Genomic DNA, 22,621 nt, shown 5'->3' with positions numbered 1-22,621 from the left:
GAATCAGTTGTTCTCTTGGGAAAAACATTACCTCCCCTTGTTTTTTATTTGAAGTCTTGTCCTATGAAAATATTCATTTAGAACTAAATAACAGACTAAATGATATAATAATATTTTCTGCAGCGTAGAGAGCAGAGCAGGAACAGAGGTGGTTAGCATGCTGGAGTTTGTGAAGTGGAACAACTTGTACCAAACAATTTAATGTGCTTTTGTGTAAAGTAAAGGTTCGGCAGGTCTATATTCTGTAATACTGCTACAACATAAAAGGACATTTTCATCCCGACTGTGTATTTTGGGAGTGGTCCAGGAGACAGCAGGACTACTTGGCATAGTGAACCTTGTTGGAAGAGACGAGAGTTGGGGTCTGAGCAGCAAACTGACTTTGGTCTAACACCACAAGGAAATGTCTGCAAGCTGAGATCTGGCAGCCTTGGAGCTGGCAGCAGATACCCTGACATACACTGCGAATGGAAATAATGCTACGTTTTTTTATTTATGACTCAACAGCAGGAGGGTGTAGGTGGCAGGCTGAAGGTAGTGGGTAGAGCCACCGTCAGTGCCTGTAGAGGAGGCCTAAGTTTGATTCCTGCAAAAGCAAACTGAAATGTTGGAGTGTTTCTAGGCAGAACAGTGACTGTCTACCTGCTTGCTAAGCTAAAGCTAAATTCTCTAACTATGCATTTTGGCGTGAAACCCAGGAAGACTGCTGTATGTTTTACAGACCGTCCTTGTGTACATCTGGCAATGAGTATCTTGTCAGATTTGAGTTTTACTTGTATTTCCATCAAATACTTCCTCATTTAAATCAGGGTTTCATTCATTCAAAGCTCTTGAATGATCACTTGTCTTTAAACAACATTTAAATTAGTCTTCCTGCATGAAAAATAAGTGGGTTTTTTTTTTCTGTTTCTCCAAGTAAGATGTTTAGTGTTTTATGCACAGCAGTAATGAAAGATTTTGAATAACAGCCCATGGATAGATTCTTTTCTTTGCACACCTGTTACATAAAAGTGTGTCAAGGCCTGACATTTATTAGAATCAGGCATTGTAAAAATTGAAATATGGTCCAGCTGTTAAAGTCGCTGCTCACATTATGCTGCTGATTTCAATATGTGGAAGTCACAGACGTTATTGATATTGTCAACTAGAATGGTAGCAAGCTGCTACACTGAGCAATTAGACAGAAAAGCACAAAGACCTTTAATCACATAGAAGTCCAGCCACAGTAAATGTGTGTGCCTGTCTTAGAGCACTCAGCGCCATGCAGGTTGTCCTGAAAAATGTTAACAGGTTTGTGCTTTAAAGGTGATTTTATGATTTCCCCCCAACTTTACTCCCAGCTCACTGTGGATATTCTGCACTGTAATCACTGAAAGGCAAACTGGGCTTTTGGGAGAGCAATAGCAAGATGCAAAACAGGTACATTTCTGCCATGTGTATGTTGTGTGCATGTTTGAAAAAGCAACATTTTAAAGGAGCAAATAAGTAAGCTCGTTGTTGGTATTGTGTTTGCAGTTGCATACGTCTGCGGCCCCCTGGATACTTTCCTGAACATCATGAAACTGTTTCAGTCCGAGATCCGGGATCCAGAAAACTACGCTATCTTCTATCTGGACGTATTTGCTGAGAGCTTGGTGAATCGCAAACCGTGGCAGAACACTGACTCTGACTGGGCGGATCCCATCGAGATCTTTAAGGTACAACAGACACACAAAACACATGCATTCTCATACGTATATTTAGGAGCAGAGTCATGGGGTCTGATTTAAACATTTAAGTCCGAGGTTGTGTTCAGATTCTTAGCAGATCTATTAGATGTGGACTTTAACTGTTTCGCACACTTTGAAATTCAATGCAGGAAATAATAGAAAACCAAAACCACTGTTTGACATGGGATATGTCTGTAAGAATGGCTGCTTAATTTGCTGTTTCTGTGCCTGTTTATTTTCTCTCTAAACCCATAATCTTCATCACATTCTACTGACTGACTTGCACAGACCAAAGACTTCAAATCCAGATGAAAACTAATGGTTGGATTAAAAACTTGTTGATTGTTGCAAGAAGTTTCTTAAATCATTGTGCCTTAAATCCTATCACTACCTATCAATGAGGGCCTTGGGCAAACTCTCCCAGAGGACATACCCCCCACACCTCGCTCCTCAAACCATTCAGGCACTTTAAGCAATGAAATTCTTACATGACATTAACAGATGAGGGGATGTGTTTTCACAGGAAGCCACTTAGCCCTACAAATTGGAGCACTGACACATGGGCACTGAGTAGGCACAGATGTACCGCTTGTTTAATTCATCTCCTTAAATGTCACGCTGGCTCTGTTTAATTTTCTTAATTCCATGTTCACAAAGTTCTGAAGACGTGTGGGTTTCTGAATATAAATCCAGCATAATATTAGGTTGATCATGGGAGTTTCTGTCATAATAGACTTAACAGATACTAGCTTAAAGTGTTTCAAATTTTGTTGAAAATGTGAAATAGTCTTATTTTTCATTGCATATGTTGGACCTTAGTGTGATTTAGTGTTGTGCTCATTTTTCACCAGTTATCTTTGTGTATTTGAAAATAGCCTCTTATATGTTTCTCTTACATTTGCTATTAGCTACCCAATTAAAATACACTTTTAATGGCAACTAATAATAATAATAATAATCTAATAATAATAATAATCAATTTAAATAGTCTAATCACAGCCAAAAATCAGTGATTGAGGAACTTTAACACATTGGGTTTGTAATTTAATTGTTTGTTCATATTAATTAAAAGATCTTTAAAAATCTACTTCAATTAGCGACACATATCTGGTATATTGTATTTCCAATATTTCAGCCTGTTCACAAGATGTGGATTTAAGTACTTTTTTTGCAATGTTGAAACAATTAATTGGAAAAAAAACAACTGTAGTATTATCTCAGGATCCATTTGTCTGAATATGAACTCCTTCTAACCTTGGCTGGAGAGCAAGATTTTGGCTTCCATTTTGCTGATCATGCAAAGCATTAATTTGTCTGAAAACCATAACAAGGCTCATTATGGCAGTATGCTTCCTTCAGAGTTATAATTGCTTGTTGAAATTTGTGGTGGGGTTTGAATAACTGTTGTCAGATGAAAAATGATGTGTAGCTTTTCCAGTTAGGAGAAAAGCTAAAAGACTTCATAAAAATGTGTACAACATGTTTGTGTGTCTGCTGTATTGACATAATCAAAGGTCAGTTGAAGCGCTTATTTGGACTGGAGTACCTGGCAAAACAACTGATCAAACATTAAGTGCCTCTGGCATCATCATAATTTGTAACCAACATCAAATCTGAACCAAATGTAATGAAATAATTGGTTGTTGCAACTCATTCTAACATATTTTCTTCATCATTTCATAAGTCACATTATTCAGTTTAACAGTGGTGAGGGTTTGATTTTCTCAACCCTGTTCCTCTTCCAGTCTGTATTTGTCATAACATACCGGCCTCCTGATAATCCAGAGTACAAGGACTTCCAGAAGCGACTCCATGCCAGAGCTCAGAGGGAGTTTGGTGTGCATTTAGAACCATCACTGGTAAGTTTTGGCTTAAAAAACATTATGTGTTCTTGAACAGCATCAAAATCTCTTTAATCTAGGTTATTTTGCACCGAAAATCTCCACTGTGTATTTCCACATTACACAGAAGCAGGCTCTTGAGCCCTGGCTCCAGGAAAAGTATTCCCTTCCTTAAAATTGTTAGGTCATTTTTTTTTTCCATTAGTAAGGACCTAAATCTAAATCCTTAATACTGCATAAGCCCTGCTGTTGCTGGCTGCTCAATATGACATCTCTCCTCCTGCAGATGGACTACATTGCCGGCAGCTTCTATGATGGTTTCGTACTGTATGCAAGAGCCTTGGAGGAGACGCTGGCGGATGGGGGAGCCCAGAACGATGGCATTAACATCACAATGAGGACACAGAACCGCCGATTCTGGGGTGAGCAAACACTGTTAATGTGTCTCATTTAGCAAGAACAACTTCATACGGACTCCTGCACATGCATACTGAGAATAGGTTTGGGAGTATGCTGTAAGAAATGGACAAAATGCACAGGCCTCATTCTGAGCAAAAGACACTCCACTATACCAGGAAACACAAGAGGGAAATTTGTCTAAAAGAACTGTAACTTCAGAAGGTCCCCCACTAACATTAGCTCAATGTGACAGCTACAACTGAATTTGAGCCTCGGATGGACCCAAGTGCTGTGTATTTTGTTCATTTACAGCGTGGTTGTCTCCCAGATAAAAAAAACCTCACGGCAGGAGTGAAGAGTATGACCGAGTTTATGACTCTAACACTTAATGACACAGAAAAACTCCTATGTGCAGGAGTTTCAATGGTAGCAGATGAAGTGAGCACATTCCAGTCAAAGACACACACTACAGATCACACCCTAGATGTAGATATTATCTGTGTTTTTAGGAGTGACGGGACTTGTTACTACTGACCACAAAAATGCGAGAGATATAGACGTCAACCTGTGGGCGATGACCAACCAGCAGACAGGAGAGTATGGGGTAAGTAATGCATTTACTCTAAGCAGTGTTGATTTGCTTTGTGTTCATTGTGTTTGTGAACACCACCAGAGTTTCACATGTGGAATAGTAGATGACTGAGATAACATCTCTGTAAAGCTCCTGTGTAATGTTTTATTGTGTGGTTCTGCATGAGAACAGAGTCTTGGGGCAGGATTCAGTGTTGGGATGGAACTGATTTGAACAGAATCCACAGGTCAATAAGGCTGTCTCAAAATAAAGAGTGATGTTAGCGTTTCCTGTTGATGGTGATCATATATCTTTCTGTCTTCTATGAGAAAAGGTTGTTACTGCTTAATTTTAGAACTGTGGTAGAAACCACAGAGGTTGGCTAAATGGACCTAAATCTCTGATAGAAATTTATGCAAGTGAATTTTCATAAATGCCCCAGAGTGAAATGTTGGTCAGGAAAATGTAGCTAGACATGAACCTGGGGCACACAGATTGTCACAGACAGCTGGAGTGGTTTATAAGCTGATTTAGCGCAGAGACATTTCTGCTGGACATGGACTGGGCTAATAAGGAAATGGGGTGGGGGGGGGGCTTGGTAGACCCTGCTCTTACACACAATGTCTCTGGTCTGTTCATCTTTTATTTTTACTTTTTCTATCTTTGCATCAACTTAAAGGATAAGACACCTTCAAAAATCTTTTTTTTTTCATTTAACAAGACATTTTTTCATTTTTCAAGACCAGATATTCGATGTACTTGACACACAATGCTATGGACATATTGGTACCACAAAAACGCTGTGGTTTGCCACTGAGCTGTAGTAAGTAGTAAAACAATACATCTGGGGCACAAAAAATGTTTGTTTTTAAGTTCATTATTCTTTTTAAATTGTTCTCCTGGGTTTGTGTGTGGTTTGTTTTCTTGAGAAAAAAATTACAAGCACGTCAGTTGCCAATAAATACTGTAATGATTACATAAGAGTTAATAATAGTGATATTTGTCTCTCACAGAACAGTCTTCGTTATCAACTTTCCCACTATCTATTTGAGATACACATGATTTTTAGTTCCAGTAAAGAGTGTTCACACAAAATAACCAGCGGCTGGGAATAACACTTTAATACTTAGTTGAATGTAGCTGAAACCATAGCCTGCTTGTGTTTGGCCATTGATGCTATGAAAGCTCTAATGATAATCTACATAAAACCTGAAGTGTCCGTCATAGTCAGTTGAAAATGTTTGCGTTTGTTGTGCTCTGTGAAGACTGCTGGCAGTGTTAGCTACCGTCAACCTCAGGTAGAATCTCATGGTGGTCCTCAGAGTCTGGCAGCATGACTTCATCCTTTATAGTTTTAGTATAATGTTAGTCATTGAAAAGTTATTGAGTCATTACTTTAAGTCCCTCCTATAGAATCCCACAGGTGTAGAAGCCACATAACTCGCTGTTCCTTTAACTTCCCAAGATTTAGTTTCTATCATCAAATATGAGTTTTAGCTTGTTAGTGTCTTAAATGAACATTTAATGAACCTTTATTATTGTCTTCATTAATGAAATTAACACTGTTGTCTTGCCAGCAATGTATGACTGTTTTTAAAACTGCAATATCTGTCAATCAGGAGTGTGATATATTTAAATGTTTAGTTATTTATCTGTTCACAACTTTTGTTATGTAATTATGTTCACAATTATGGAAAAAAGACACAATCCCTCATTGCTATGTTAAGATGTATACATTGCTCTCCAAGTGACATTGCTATGAGTAATGCAATATACATTAATCTCACAACATTGACTCTGACAGCAGAAAATGTTACGGTGTGGTTGTCCTACAGTGGATGCACATATTATATCTGGAGGACTGTAATATTTAGGTTCAAGTGCTTTATACATCTGTGCAAATGTTAATGTTATCTTAAACACAGTGTGCACATTTTATTTTTGCACAGGCAACAGTAAGGAGGTACACTAAATGACCAAAGGTATGGGGTAACCTGTGTCCCCATACCTTTGTTTGTTTTGGTGTGGCTGTATTTTCTAAGGCTTTGCAGGCTTAAAGATATCATAGGTTTTTAGAGTTAACTCAAGATGAAGTGAATTGTTGGAAGAGATTATTTGGCAGAGGAGTGAATAAGAACTCTCGAACTGAAATACTGCAGCTATTTCAGACTGTGCAGACTCTGCCCCTTAACCCATCACATTCTGCATTGTTTTCATGACCCTCTGTGGGGGTGACAGCCTTAAAGGCTTTAGCAGAAAGAGCAAAACATGTTGGGAGCAGTGATGGAAAACATATAAACTCCTAGGGCTACTTAGGAACTCAGGAGTCATGTTTCACAGCAGGATGACAGATGCTGGTCAAGAAGTTGGACTGTCAAAAAAAGCTCAAACACAGGCATTAGGCAGAACTAGCTGATTTAAATGATCTTTTCACTAGACGGGTGAACTGCTTCGCCCTGTTTTCAGTCTTTATGCTATATAGTACTGTCCTATATGCAGGCTGCTGGCTATAGCTGCATATTTAACAAAAAACATGAGTTGTATTGAGCTTCTTATTTAATTCTCAGCAAGAATCCAAATTAGCATATTTTTCAAAATGTCGTACTGTCGTACGTAAAATTGAGGTGAGACCAAAGCTTGTATTGCAGACAGCTAAGACAGACTTATCAAAATCACATAATTTGTCATAATACAAAGGCAGAGCATAACCTCGCTCAAAATTGAATCTTGTGATCTATTCAATATTGCCTAGAACGATAATTAAAAAAACAATCAAATCTCTTCAAGTCTCAAATCTTTTTTGATTTAGACCTTTGCACATCGAATGCCATCAGCTCTACAGGAAAAAGCCCGTTGAGTAGTTGGTATTTTTCTGTCATGCACTGTGGTTATTTACTCAAATTGACCAGTGGGTGAAGAATCATAGTGGAGGATCTGGCGATTTAACTATAGTTTCTACAGAAGATCAACAGGTCTGGTGGACAGGCCTGTATTCACACTTAAAACAGATGATTAATTTAAAACCTCTACCTGTTAATTTAAGAGATCTCACAGAGAGAGAGAAAGCAGTGGTTTTCATGCTGCGTGGATAAAACTTCATGGGAGCTGCTGTTTTTTGTTAGCTTACAAGTGAATTTCAGTTTAACTTGAAATTGAATGTGAATCGAGCCTACATTTTCCATATCTTTGTTTTCATCCCTTTAAAACAGTGTTTTCCTTTGTGTTTTCAGGTGGTTGCCTACTACAATGGAACCACCAAAGAGATCATTTGGTCTCAGACAGAGAAGATCCACTGGCCCTGTGGTGTCCCCCCATTGGATAATCCCCCCTGTGTGTTTTCCACAGCCGACCCATCCTGCAAAGATGGTATGACAACTCTGCATCATCTGGCAACACACAACCCTCAATTCAAAGTTAGAACATTATTATACCGTCCCTATACCATTATTATAGAAAGTTATTATTATATAAAAATGGTCTCAGACTAAGATTGAATCTGTTGTCAGATGGATATTAGGAGGCACTGACGCTTTGTTTAGATTATCTGTGATATTTTCATGATGATGATATGATGATAAATGTGTTACTTTTCTTCAGTTTCATCCCAATTCTTTCCCTCAGTGACGTGGAAGAGCAAATGTAGAAGTGTAATATTTGCTTCAATATCAACCAGACGCAACAGGATCGTACATTCACCTGTTGCCCAATCCAGCCCCCCCTATAAACTGTATAGATAATGGATGGCTTGATGTCAAGCAGTGTGAAAGATAACGGCTGAAAATGGTCTTTGGAATATGAACATTGTGACAGTTTTAAAGGGAAATGTCAAAAATGATGAGCTGAGGGGAAAACCACTGCAATTCAAAATGTATTTTGGCATGATGGAGGGATACTGAATAGAGAAGCAATTAATCTGACTCTGTCCTTAAATCCAAAGCCCAAAAATTAGCATAGTTGAGAGCCTGGATGTCATCCTGTGTCGCTTTCTGAATCAAGGACAGTGATTGGTTGGGAATTTGCAGAAACTCCTTGATGACTCAGAGAACAACACCATTCAGGCACAGAGAAAACGTGGTGACATTATGCAGTTAATGAATTATTGAGTTTCTTCAGGAGAAGGAGATAACTGAATGCACAAGCGTCAGTCCCAATTAACGCATAGAGAGCAGTTTTAGAAATTTACTATCCTACAGTCAAAGATAATTAGGTACTAAGTAGGTAATGCTTCTGCTGGGTTAAACGTTCCATTATTGCAGCTGTGTAACAGCTATTCAGGAATAAGTTGAGATGACTGATATCAGATACAAACAAATGTATTTACCAAAATGTTAATCATTTAATAGTTGCTGTTCTACTGTATCTGCAGGTAAGAGCACAAAGGTCAAGGCTTTTAGGCCAGCAGGACTATAGGCCACACAGAAGATGAGATGCTGACAAATCCATATTTAGAAGTTATCATTATTGCATTGTTTTCTGACTGTTGACCAGACACTGTGCAGTTCCAAAAATGCATAGATTTGAGCATTTCCCCCAAAATCTTGCCAGTAAAGAACCAGATGAATAATGGAGATGTTGCTAGTAAATTAGAAAGATCTTCTGCTGTAGTGTTAGAAATCACAATTATCTAATAAAGGCTTCCTGCTTATTCTGTGATTTACAGCAGGTAGTATAATTAGTCTCCCTCAGGGTTTTAAAGAAAATATCTGGAATGAAAGAGCTGTGTAATTGTGTGAAATCATTGCTAGTGTTTGCGCTTGACAGATTGCTAAAGCGGTGCAGCTTCACTTTGGGAAGCCACAGCTGTGTTTTTCCCAGTAAGCTGCTGTTTTTTTTCTTTCATTCGAAAGATATGAATGTGGACATCTGTTGAACATATGAGTGACAACTCAGTGTGAAATCCTTTTTCTCCTGTTTCCAGGTCATCTGCCAGTTTTGGGTATTGTAGCTGTGGGATCCGGCTTAGCGCTCATCATCTTTGGAATCTCCAGTTTCCTCATTTACAGGTGAGTTTGGTCTCATCGCGTTGACACAGTCTGTCTGTGTTGCTTGATTCTTTTTTTGCTCACAGAGACGGAAGGAAAAGCGAGAGACACGTGTTTGAGACATGATTTATGGGCCCTGCTGCTATAGGTGCCACTGCAGTATTTACATGATTGTTGCCACAGCAACAGCTCAGCAGGTGATGGCGTTAAAGCAGCAGTGAAGTGTGTTTAAGCTGCCAACTGAGCACTTATAGTGGCCCCAAATAACCCTTACTGCTGTTCTTACTGAACCATCATTACTGTGCTCATTAACTTTGTTTTCTTTGTGCTGGATTAAAGCTAAATGCCACCTACTTTAATAATTCACACACTGCTGATGTCAGATGGAAAACATCAGTCTAGCTCTTTTTTGTGCTTTTCTTTAAGGATTATTGTTTATTTGTAGGTTGTCATAAGCCTTTTGGTTTGCAAAAGAAGGCTGTATTTGTTTTTTAGGTTAGGGTTAGTTATAAAACTGTGCTAAATTGTACAGCTGAAAACATCTGTGTGTGTAGAAAGGTCATTTTTAATGTCCTTTCAATGCAATTCTCCTTTCTAGTATCAAGCCTCATTTTTCCAGCATTGTACCGCAGCAGTCCAACTTATTCTGGTGCTTCCACATGAATCCTGAGTATCATTTCTTTGCATTCTTGAACCAAACAGGAAAGGATATTCTTCCAAACTGGACGTGGCTTATTTAAAAAAGAAATGAACAGAACAGTAATCTGGACTCGATGATTTGTAGTTAAGTGTTTAAAAAAGTGTTAGTGTTTAAATGTTAATTGTTAACAGCCTCCATGGTTAAGATAACATAATTGCCTGCCTCATTTCTAATGGTTACAACTGTGTGCTCAGCATTCAGCTGTAAAAACAAATTAAAATGAAATTGTCGCAGTGTCCCAAGTGGTGCCGTGTATATGTTGAGACTAAGCCTCATTTAATTACAGTACGTTAGGAGTTAATCATGCATGAGCTAAGCAATTAAACTACTGGAAGGATTACCAAATGATGATGTCATGGGTAAAATCTGCATGTATTAAAAGAAAATTAATGTTTCTATTTTCCCCGTTTCCACCACTTCTTCAAACATGTCTTTACATATACAGTTAATAATATTTCCTACTAATAAACAGAATCATTTTCAAGGTAAAAGGCGCTGATTAATATGTCACTATACACCACTAACTAATAAATCACACCGGTGATCTTTTTCAATACTGACTATTAACACAAACAAGTGTTAATCACCAGCCTATCAGAATGGATTTTGATCAGAAGAATGGTGGAAGAAAGATGGAGGAGCAGCTTTCCACCTGAGGTAAATCCACTAAGCCTCAATCTGAGTTGATCATGTTTAACTACCAGATAATTAGACGCAGAGCATGCATTTCATTTTAAAAACAACAATATAATCCTTTCTGTTTTTATTTCAGCATGGTTTCTTCACTAGCTAGCTAGTTTTCATGGACTTGTGGCTGGTGAGTTTTGGGAAATATTTAGTTTTTTTTTTTTTATTACTTTTAATAAGCTTGGATCCAAGTGTAACAGCTGGTGACTTATGGCAGCAAATCTATTTCTGTAATGGGAAATTAACAGGGAAAATCCATGATGTTTTTTGGCTCCTGGCCCAAAGTTGTGCCAGTCTGACAGTATTTAGATTAATTACTAGATAAATGATAGTTTTTGCACAGACTTGAACCTGTTCTCCTTTATTGGATTTGGAGTCAACTTCATGCAGCCAAGGCCATGAAATCCTAAATGTAAATCTCCTGTTCAACCAAAAAGCATGCAATACACCATCTCTTGAACTTAGTTTTTTCTGTGATAGCGCTGTTGATACCAGAGGCTAACAAATGGCTTCCTGTTTTGCAGACTGGTGGAGCTTTGCTGATGGACAGAGAGGTGGGCAGCAGAGCTTTTTTAAGATCAACCAGTTGCTGAGAAGCCTCCATGTTTAGTACTTAACCTACAAAACACCACTAAAATGTTGAAAACACATGATAACACAGAGCTACAGCCTCAATCTTATATATTTTTGAAGAGAAAAATCAAATAGAAAACACATTATCATTTCTATTGAGTATATATTTTTATGTATTTTTAGAAATACATTTAATGAAAGTAATGGGTGAATGGGAATTTATGGGAATCTAATTTTTACAATAAATCTACAGTAAATGAGCCTTATACTGTGAAATTTTTAGTGTATTTTCTGTAATAAACGGGTGCCTGGTTGGATAATTTAGTTGATAGGTGATGCTCCTTTGACATAGTACATTTCACAGCTACCTTCCTAAATGTACAAGTCAAACTTGGTGAATGTGCAATTTAATAAAAGGTAACATGTATTGAATCATCTGTGTCCTTGTATTGCTTTGCAGCAAAACATATGCACTGCAACAGAAGTTTTAAAATGTGTGAGTCATTTTTCTTCAAAACAAGAAAAAGATTTCCTGAAAATGTCTTGAGGAATTTAATTTTGGAAATCAGTAGAGCAGAAAGCTGCACTGAATTGCAGTGGTACAGTATATAGGCACCTTCATTACAAGAAAAAGGTGATTTACTCCAAATATTCTCCAATTATTTGCACCTTATTAAACATTTTAGGTAAAAAAAAATATTGCTCACTGGTTTATGCATTTCATGGAGTAGATTTAGCCAGGTGGATGGTTGGCTGTTCTCAGTTGATTTTGGAGTCCATAGACGTGGCTCTGTTGTTTTAATGGAGGGGTTGGTCCAGCAGAAGTATTCACATATGGGACTTATGAAACAATAGGCCCAGTGTGGAGCCCAACACTTCACCCCTCTGGCTGCCAGAGGTCTCTAAACGAGGCTCTTTAAATAGAAAAATACCTTTTTTCCCTTTTTTTTTTTTTTTTGGTGGTGGTGGTGGATAGGACTCGAGGGCAGTGGTGGTTTAATGGTGTTTCCTGCCCTCCAAATGGTTGGGCATAGGAGTATTTGTAGAAACAAACAAACATCAGAAGCTTCTAGGTCCAAAAACACACACACTATCCTGGTGAAGGAGAGGCAGAGTGGGACACTTTGAGGCCAGCTGGGATGGTTCGTGGAAAGGCTAAAGCATGGCGATATGCAGACGCAGCAATACTTTCTTTGCTGCCATCTGGAAGTGTTTTACATCTTTTAGATTGGGATGGAATGTGTGGGCTCTGCTAGATTTTCATTTCTAAGTGTTTTATAAAACTAATAGATTTATTTTTAAAAACGGTTTTGCTGTAAATCATTAAGTGTCGAGGAACAGCAGCTCCTCAGAGATTTGACCCAGATGTGTTGATTTGCTGGAATGCCTCTTTCCCTCAGTGGTCCTGGGTGTCAGTGCCAGTCAGACTGACACTCAAACATAACACTGAAAACATGCCAGAAATAACTCTGACATCAAAATTACTGGATTAATTAATCTGGTTTGGCTGTGAACATATTTGGGGGTCATTTTCTATCCATATTGACTTTTTTTCTTAAATTATATTGTGTCATTTGAGAAAATGACACTTCCTGGGTTGAAGGACTTAATAGAAGGATCAGAAACTGCGTTATTCATTTATTTGCACTGTAAAAAATATTAATAATAACTTAGTAATGTAACATGATTCAACTTAACATTTACCAACATAATATGACATAGCTTAGCTTAAAACCCATAGTCATGTATCCTAAGATAACGCTACATGACATGACTAAGAAAACCAGTTACTTACTGAGTAATTTGAGTCTGTTCATAAGTAAAACATGACACTAAACAACTGTGACGCTTCACAATGGATTTAGCTTAGTGTTTACAGCATGGTTTCAATATATGAAACACAAAGCCTGATTGGGTTGCCAAAGTCTGTTAAACACAATAGGGTGTGCATACAAACTGCAAAACACTGGATCACATGCTCAGTCCTCAGAGTACAGCCATTTCAAGTTAGTCCACTTCAGATGCCTATTACGAGACTTACAAACCACTAAATCAGTGCAATATGTCTGTAAATGTTTTCCATATTTTAAGCATGTGACATTAACAATGTAATATAATTGCTAATCGCCTCACCACAACTGCAAAACATTTCGTTCATTTTTTTTACTTTATTGCAAAATATTAGTTTCTGTTACTACAGTGTAAACTTTGATGTAGTTTTTCATGCTTTCTAGCATTAGTATTTGTTTACAGTATTGTATTTTCATTGCCAAAGTCTTCAGACTCTCACTCTACTGACTTGCTGAAAGTATCATGAAATGCTGTATCTATGTAACCATATAGACATGTTTCAGCAGTTTTCTCAAATTTAAGGAACCATAATTCAATTTTTTTGAGTCAGGAGTTATTTTTGTGCTGGTGTTAGTACTAAGATAAGGTCAGAACATCTGTGTCTGCTCCCAGCAAGTTTGTTAAAAATAGTGGGAGTGTGGGAGTAAGAACTGAAGTGAATTATAATCTTCATAGTTATTATTGTTTTTAGATTTTTTCACAGAAGGAAAAACCCGTGGTTCAGAACCATCCTCAATCATCTGCCGTTATTTAAAGTTGAAAAAAAAAAACTCTTTCTGTAGAGTTTTAACTAAAATATGAGAAAAATCTTTGAGTTTTGTAAATGCTCAGGATGTCATTCAGTCAATTCACGCTTTCATCAATAATGACTTTTGAGCAGATGATGGGGACCAGTAAAGTTTAAGTCTTATAAAACACCCAAACCTACATGCACCAACATGTGTACATGCAAACACTGGATGTGGAGACCATTCCAGGTCTAATGTTAGCTCAAATGTAACTGCACGAATGGAGAAATAAGCTCTTTATTTAAAGTGACTTGTCAGATTAAATTGGCATTGTTTAAAATGTTGTACACTTATTCCTCATAATAAAACCACGTCCATTTCAGATTCCAGCTGTTGCAGCAATAAAAATGACCTCTGTAATCCCAACCAAAGCGTGTTATGTGAGGTTATCCTGCTCTTTATGTTGCTGTCCTTGTTGAATTCACCGTTTTCTTCCTTGATTGCAGGAAACTAAAGCTGGAGAAAGAGCTGGCAGGAATGCTTTGGCGGATTCGATGGGAGGACCTTCAGTTCGAGAGCCCCAATAAATACCACAAGCGAGCCGGCAGTCGACTCACGCTCTCACAGGTAGGTGATCTTCTCAAGCAATACTTTTGTATGTACAGATTTGTGTACTTATGTACAAAAACGGGGTGTGCAGGTCAGAGGACATAAAACAAACATACCACACTTTAACCAAATGTTACACCCACATGATCTCATTTTAAACTGGCAGCCCTGGGTATTTCAAAATGATTCTGAGTTTATACCTTTCATTCCTTCACTGTTGTTCTTCTGGCAGTTTATGTTGCCATGTTTTCTAATTGGAAAGACTCAACAGTGGGTCTACAGCTTTCATTCAAACAGGACCAGTTAACGGTCTAGAGAGGCTGCTGCTGTAAAATTGGACCTGCCAAGAATTGAAAATGCTAATTTGTTTAGAGCTTCCTCCAGTTTACACACTGCGTGGTGTGTATTAAAATGCACCATGTGGATTTTCTTAGAGAAAGCAAATCTGCAGCCCTGAGAGAGTCCAAATCCTTTGTTAGTTTACACATTCCTGACAGCTTTCCCAGTGGCTTATTGAAGGTGGCTGGGTTTGTGGTAGGCAGATACATATTAAATGATTGTTAAAACAAGCCTTCGCCTGGCCCCGGTTCCTATACATATAATACCTCATCACGTTTCTTCAAGTATCAGGTTCTGGATTCTGAGGGCCAATGGACCTCTTTTGGGTTGTGTTTTGTCCCACACATGCAAGTGTTCATGAAAAGCACATGCACACACCTATTTCATTACTGGTTTTCAGTCCAGTTCCTGGGATAGTGTGAGAGTGTGTGTGTGTGTGGAAAGCACAGTAATTTTCCAGACCAATGTATTTTCCAGTGTGCCATGTGTTGCCAGCATTTGCATTCTATACAAATGTGTAGTTGACTGTGCAGACTGTCTGTATGCAGTGCGCCTATTTAATTTTTATTCACTTTGCGTGCATCGCCGACAGACGCCCAAGGACTTGAGTTGAAAACACTTTATTTTCTCAAATATAAGTGAAAGGAAATTTCATGTTGCATGGAGAAAGGTATTTAGGATAAGAACGTCAGTGGATAAAACCTTTATAGGAAGTCTTAAAAGACCAAGATCTAATCCTCTTTGCTCTGATCTACACACTCTGACACTTTTTTCTTCTCACTGCTCCTTTCCACCTTTTCAGAGAGGCTCCAGCTATGGCTCCTTGATAACTGCCCATGGAAAATATCAGCTATTTGCAAAAACGGGCTATTTTAAGGTAAGGCTTAGTGAGTTCTGACATTTTCAACTCCTGCGCACTCCTTTACCACCCACACATGTGCACACTTGCAGAGAAAGCCAGAGAGCTGGAGAGGAGAGAGAAAGAGAGTGTGGGTGTTGTTAGGTAGTTGGTTTTGATGTGAGCTGCAGAATGCGTCAATTTATCCGTTTACGATGGAGGAGGTGTGAGGAAATGTGACACAAAGAGGCTGTTGAATGATGAGATAACTAACTTTGTTTTTAGCTGCACGGGGCAGGTTTATATAAATGCTGATGTCATGGTGCAGCCTGAATGTCTCATGGACCACTGGAAGTACTGATACACTTCTCAAATTCAGTACAGACCAGAGGGCAAATAAATCTGACACCAAAGCACAAACTAAGTGTTTTCCTTCAGTGATCAGACACCAAATGTATTTGCTTCCAAGCATTTGGCCATTACCAGCTCCTAACTGCATATGTTCTATGGAAAAAAGTTAAAGCTTGAATATATGGATTAAAAGCTATAGTTTTTAGTGTTGTTTTTTTGTCTGTCACTTTTGTGGCTCTGAGGAATTGGCCATGCTTCCTTTGTTTACTGATCCTCAGATATCAAAGCAGTAGATACAGTTCTTAGTACACAGGCCCCAAATGTACAGTGCCAGGTGTACTGAATGGTGCTGTTCACCAGTCTAAATGCTGTTGCTGTTCATAATTCATATGTTTCTGTTGTCATTTTTTTATGTCTTATGCACATTTAGGCAGAAGTGCTTCTGCTCTGACTTTTATCATTTTTTTAAATTTTAAAATTTTGTTTTTTGACCTTTTCTTATAATCTTTTGTGTAAAGTGAACTCTCCATCAGTGCTGGATTCATTGCTCTGTGTCCTCTCGTGCTGCACACAGGGGAACCTGGTGGCCATCAAACATGTCAACAAGAAAAGAGTCGAGCTGACCAGACAGGTTTTGCTAGAACTCAAACATGTAAGTTTGCTTGAAAAGTTTTTTTTTGTTTGTCTTTTGCCTGCTTTTATTGATTATTTTGTATTACTCAAGATCATCCATCCACCGCAGTCACAGGGCCAGCTGGAGTCAATCCCAGCTGAGATAGGGTGGGGAGAACATGCAGAATTTATTCAGAAAGACCCAAGAATTTATTGATTTGTACAATTTCATGTGGTGAAATTGTTAAATTATGCCAATTTCCTGTATATTATTATGCTATTTAATTTACTATTTTCATCTAATGTTATTTGGTTGAACTTTTTTTATAAAATGTCATTATTCTTCCTGCGTTTTGTTGAACTTTTTTGTGAAGTTAGCAACTAGCTGACTCCAGGTGGATGGTAACTCCTCAACCTCTGGATGTGTAAATAATAAACTATTCAGCATATCAACTTAAAAAAAAGTGTTCACAACTTCTTTCTGCTGCAACCAACTGGCCAACAAAACAAACACATGTTTAAGGAATGCAGTGTCAAGTGATTTTTTTTTCCCAATGTTTTTCTGGAGAGAAGGAATACAAAATTGTTGCGTTGGACTTTGAAATCTATCTGAGAGAACCACTGTCTTGCGCTATTTTCTGTCACTACTTTCAGCGGCCAGGGTTTGAAGAAAGCCACGCACTGAGAAACTGGGCTGGACTGCAAAAAATGAAAAAAAAAACTTTAATCTCAGTGATCATTTATTCAGTCATTAAAATAAAGCACCTACTAACTGACATTATTGTATTTCTTCCTACCACCAGAGTAAACTTCATATAAAGCTCAGCCACTTCACCTGCTTCACAAAACAGGTTCCTGTTTCGGTTTCACCTCACTCTCTTGTAGCTCAGTAGGACAGTAAAGGCTTTATTTCCTGGACCTGTTTGTAAGAGAACCTGGCCCCTCATTAGCATGCCCAAATGGAAGCTGTCACCACTTCCACTGCAGGATGTCACTTGTTACGCAAACGCTTGCAGCAAAGACTTAACATCCTGTTGACGACAAGGTTTCTGTGGCTTGGAAATATTTACAAGACAGTGATAAGGACGCTGACGGTGAAAAAATCCACACAGATATATGTGGTTTGATAATGAAAACACAGTGTGGCACAAGGAAACCCATAACACGAAAATTACATGGATGCCCATGAACAAGATGGATGTTTGTGGAGAAGATTTTTGGCAATTTTGTTCACTTTCAGCATCTTTTAGTTTCCAACTGTTTTTACTCAAACTCTCTGTCTCAGCTCTGTATTTTTGGTCATTTTTTCGTGTGAGCTGAGCATGTTGGAGGACAGCAGTTTGGGCTTCTTGGATGCATCTGTAGCTTCTTGGTCAGTCAGCAGACACACATGGGAAAGAGGCTGCTGTCTGAAATGGCAGCTTCTCGGATGCCCCGGGGGCCTGATCGGTTGTTAAACCTCAGCCCATGAAAGAGGCAACCAGATGGGGGAAGAGATGGGTCTGCCAGTGGAAACTTAACCATGTGTCTTCCATCGCTCTCTGTCTTGCTCCTCCTCCTTGTTGCCCCTCTCCTTCCCCACCAGCGTGCAGCAGGGGAAATTATATAGGCCAAAGGGTAGGCTAACATCTCCCGAGCCGTGAAACAGGAGCGACTCACTCCCTGGCTTTAGTGTGAGTGCGGCTGTCAGTCACGGTGCTCAAAGTGGAAAAGTAGGCTGTTGAAATTATGAACACTGTTTTTGAAGTTTCATGCTGGCTGCAGAAAGATTTCTTTTTTTTGTGGTGCTTCTGTCAGCACTCATACTTACAGGTTGGAATGAAGGAGGTTGTCCGTGTAGCTTGTTCCTACAAAAGAAAATTACTGGTCTTTTTCTCACATTCTCATAAAAAGAACCTGCCAGAAACAGTCTAGGTTTCTCCTATTCACTAACCTCACACATCCCTGTTTTCATACTTGTGTTTAAAGTGATTCATGTTTTGGAAGGCATTTTGTTGTAAACCAGTGTGTGATTCGTGATCATTTTCCACGCGGAGCAGTTTTACACATTCTGCCTGTTCCACTCTCGTATTGCTGCTTGCACATCTCAACACCTCAGTGTTTTTTTTCATCATCCTCAGCACACTGGCTCATTCATAACCTCCAAGAGCAATTTATGCCCATACACATGTTTCAACTGGGTGCCCTGAGCAGGAATGTGTCTCAACACGTAGAAGACACTCTGCCAGTTAGTTCACTGCAAATAGACTATAACTGCTGGCAGTGTTATTCTCAAAACTTTGTATATAAATGAGCCATCAGTCCTCCTCCCCACGTCCTCTGTTTCCATGGGATTTGGGAATGTGATGTTTGGAAAGAGTTACACTCACAGTTGCAGTGTGTTTGTGTGGTTATTTTCAGATGAGAGACGTTCAGTTCAACCATCTAACCAGGTTCATCGGGGCCTGCATTGACCCTCCCAACATCTGCATCGTAACGGAGTACTGTCCCAGAGGCAGCCTGCAGGTAAGGTCTCCAACCAGTTTTATAAATTATGTTGCTGAAGGTACTCATGACAAACAGCTTCATCCTAACAGATCGTTCTAAAAATATGTTACTGTCATTATACTTGGATGTTTGTGTGCAGAAGGATATATGTGCAGAGTTTGGGCAGGGGTTTCACAGTCATCTTTTAAAGGAGGAAAGTGTCTCTTTGTGCCGTGTATGTATGAGTGAGATTTTGTGACATCCCAACTATGGAACCCAATTTTGGTCTGATGTGTGTACAGGAACCATAATGTTGGAGCAGGCAGCCTCTTAGCTTAGCCAGTTAGCATAAACACATTGCTGATCTGCATTTTTTTTTTTTTACTATTTTCTGACATTTACAGTGCATCCTAATTAAAGGCTGGAAACATTACTTCCTTAATGTAATGTCCTTATCTTTCATTTATTTATTTAACAGGCATGATTTCCTTTGGCATTCAACTCAGTAACTGGCATTAATATATGGAGGGTGGTTTCAGTGATATTATTTTCTTGTTTGGCAAAGACAGCTAAAGCACTGATGGAAAAATATTCAGGATGTGTCAAGTGATGGACTGTTTTTCTTACACTGAAGGATAAACAGATTTAGCGTGGATGGCCTATTCCTGGCAGTATTCTTTAGCTGTGCCGTCTGTACAGGACCGACTGAAATCACCTCAGTTAGCCCACGGTGAAAATATTGACTGCTGTGTATCACCTCTGAAGTGTAACATATTCTTCTGTTATATGCGGTAGTTCTTATTTTCTGTCTTTGTTATTTGCCTTAAGAAACACATGCTGGTTTAAGCAAACGTGTTGTTGGGCTGCACTCTATGTTCCCAACATCCCTACAGCTTGTCAAAGTGGATGAGCTGGGACCTGATGTAGAAATCAGCCATGGACTTTGTCACTCACACTTGTGGAAAAGGACTTCTGTGTAAAAGACAAATACTGTAGTTGCAACTGATGTGATGTGGCTGGATGTCGAAACTGGCCCTGGATTCCAGTAACTGCTGGCTGTAGAGCTTATCAGGGTTACTCATCAACATCCTGCACTGCTAAATTCATGGCCCTGAGAATGAAAAAGGTATCTGATCTGATGGTGGATCTGTATTTAAACCCAAAATAAACTTTGGGGCTGGCTTGACTGCTGAGAAACCTCTCGCAGTTCAAAAGACGAAGCAGAAAATAGATTGTTTTCCTTGTCTGTAAAAGGTTTCAGCCCCGTTTTTTCATTTGTTTTTGCTTTTCCAGGACATTTTGGAGAATGAGAGCATCAACCTGGACTGGATGTTCCGCTACTCGCTGATCAATGACATTGTGAAGGTCAGACTGCATTGTAAACCCTGAAAGCAAGTGCAGAACCAAAGCATTGATTTACTGTATCAGATGTTTTCTTCTAAATTATGCCAAAAGTCTCACTTTTCAGTATGAAATAAGATGTTTGGTGGGCCACACAAAAAATGCCTAGGTTGCCATGGTTTCACATTGACTAGGAGAGTGTGAATGAGGCAGCGAAATGTATTTTTGGCACAGTGCTGTATTTGAAACTACAGCAAATGTTGCAATTATATGGTGTAAAGTGAGAGAGAAACATGATCATACACACTGAGGAAAGTTTATCAAAACTAATCATCAAGGTACTGGAGAAGGTTGTTTTTAATGTCACAACAAAGAGGCTTTTGTCAGAGTTCAGTCTCTTCTCTCTGATGGATTTGTTATTGAACTACTACATGCATTATACAGATAATGTGCTGTAGAGAAGAGGCTCTAGTGAAGCTTTGAGGGATGTTTGACTCACCATTTCCACAAAATATTGAACATGAGCACATTCAGTACCCTTCCCAAAGGAATTAACAATAATTTCACAGAAATTCCCCTGTGCCTGTGCTTCTTCAGCATACATCCACGTGTCAAAGCATATTATTTCCATATGTCTGGAATTGTGTGATTCATATATGATTTACTGAAGAGGGAAAAAAGGAGCACCCCTTAATTCTTGACTTAACGCTCCTCTCCACCAGGGAATGAACTATCTCCACAACAGCTACATTGGCTGCCATGGAAATCTGAAGTCATCTAATTGTGTGGTGGACAGTCGATTTGTCTTGAAAATCACGGATTATGGCTTGGCCAGCTTCCGCTCTTCCAGCGAAAACGATGACTCGCATGCGCTCTATGCAAGTAAGTCAAGTTCATTCATGTTGTCGCAGCTTCAAACTTTTTCATTCATAAAAATATCAGCTACTGTTGTGTTTTTGATATTTTAGTGTGTTTCTGACTTGGCCTAATTTTTTAGAAGAGCTTTGGACAGCTCCTGAGCTGCTCATATATGACCGACATCCTCCTCAAGGGACTCAGAAGGGTGATGTGTACAGTTTTGGCATCATACTGCAGGAGATAGCCCTAAGGAATGGACCTTTCTATGTGGAAGGCATGGACCTCAGCCCCAAAGGTAAACACTGCTGTGTTTTATAGGCTCTGGGTAGGTCAGCTGATCCCTGTGGCATCAGTTGACTGGGTCCCTTTGAATCAGCAAACATGTAGCAAACTAATATGTCAAACAGGAACAAAAAATAAAGCAAATAAACACATTTGTACAAAAACGTTTTGTGTCACTAGTTCACAAACAAAACCATATTATAACATTATGAAGTGTCTGCAAAGGAAACAAGTCTTCTGAAGACGTGGCTTTAAGGACAAGGAGAGAAAAGATGGACGTTTATAGGATACCAACTGCATTCATTGACTTTGCACTGACATTTCAAAATGGAGCTCTTTAAGTCAGACTACTGTGTTACGGCCCTGCAGCCATGAGCATAAACAGAGAACACATGTTGGCCAGATGTCAAAGGCAGGTGGAGTAGCAAAACCTAACATATCACACATCTGAGACATAAAATGGTGTCTTTCATAAGAAACAGGTAAAAAAAATGTACTGACAAATGAAACGAATGACTAATATTTTAAAAAATATATTTTTATAGTAAAGAAAATAAAGAGTATACTATGAGAAGAGAAAACAATTCCTACCCTATAGTTTAAAAAAGCAACTCTTTCACCATGATGAACTTTGTAGGTTTGTGACAGACTCCAGTCTGTCACATAAGAGTTGGATGTGCTTTCACACTCAGGGACACTAATATAAATCGTTTGCTGCTGCTCTACAGCTGGATAGGCAGGTAGGTACTGGGCCAAGAAGACCTTAAAGGAAAGGGTCACATTTTTTAAATTAAAATGGTCCTCACATGGTTTTATCTAGACTGAGAGCACTGACGGTTACTATAATTCTTCTCCTCTCACATTCTGGTCACAAAGATTTCTGC

General features: G+C 38.8%; 1 protein-coding gene across 1 annotated transcript in view; it reads left to right on the top strand.

The window, feature by feature from the left end:
• The window catches only part of npr2 (natriuretic peptide receptor 2), a 42,669-nt gene that overhangs the window by 7,077 nt on the left and 12,971 nt on the right, over positions 1-22,621 (top strand). Inside the window, exons 2-14 of the mRNA XM_026298009.2 lie at positions 1,516-1,697; positions 3,455-3,568; positions 3,837-3,972; positions 4,459-4,553; positions 7,751-7,886; positions 9,439-9,523; positions 14,548-14,668; positions 15,792-15,866; positions 16,753-16,830; positions 19,191-19,295; positions 20,550-20,621; positions 21,320-21,479; positions 21,595-21,750. Of these exons, the coding sequence (XP_026153794.1) occupies positions 1,516-1,697; positions 3,455-3,568; positions 3,837-3,972; positions 4,459-4,553; positions 7,751-7,886; positions 9,439-9,523; positions 14,548-14,668; positions 15,792-15,866; positions 16,753-16,830; positions 19,191-19,295; positions 20,550-20,621; positions 21,320-21,479; positions 21,595-21,750 (1,515 nt within the window). The remainder of the gene's footprint in view (positions 1-1,515; positions 1,698-3,454; positions 3,569-3,836; positions 3,973-4,458; positions 4,554-7,750; positions 7,887-9,438; positions 9,524-14,547; positions 14,669-15,791; positions 15,867-16,752; positions 16,831-19,190; positions 19,296-20,549; positions 20,622-21,319; positions 21,480-21,594; positions 21,751-22,621) is intronic.

The sequence above is a fragment of the Mastacembelus armatus genome, chromosome 12 (genome assembly GCF_900324485.2).
Source record: "Mastacembelus armatus chromosome 12, fMasArm1.2, whole genome shotgun sequence".
Classification (NCBI taxonomy): Eukaryota; Metazoa; Chordata; class Actinopteri; order Synbranchiformes; family Mastacembelidae; genus Mastacembelus; species Mastacembelus armatus.
The sequence above is the reverse complement of the archived record's forward strand: the minus strand, read 5'-3'. Positions and strand labels throughout refer to the sequence as shown.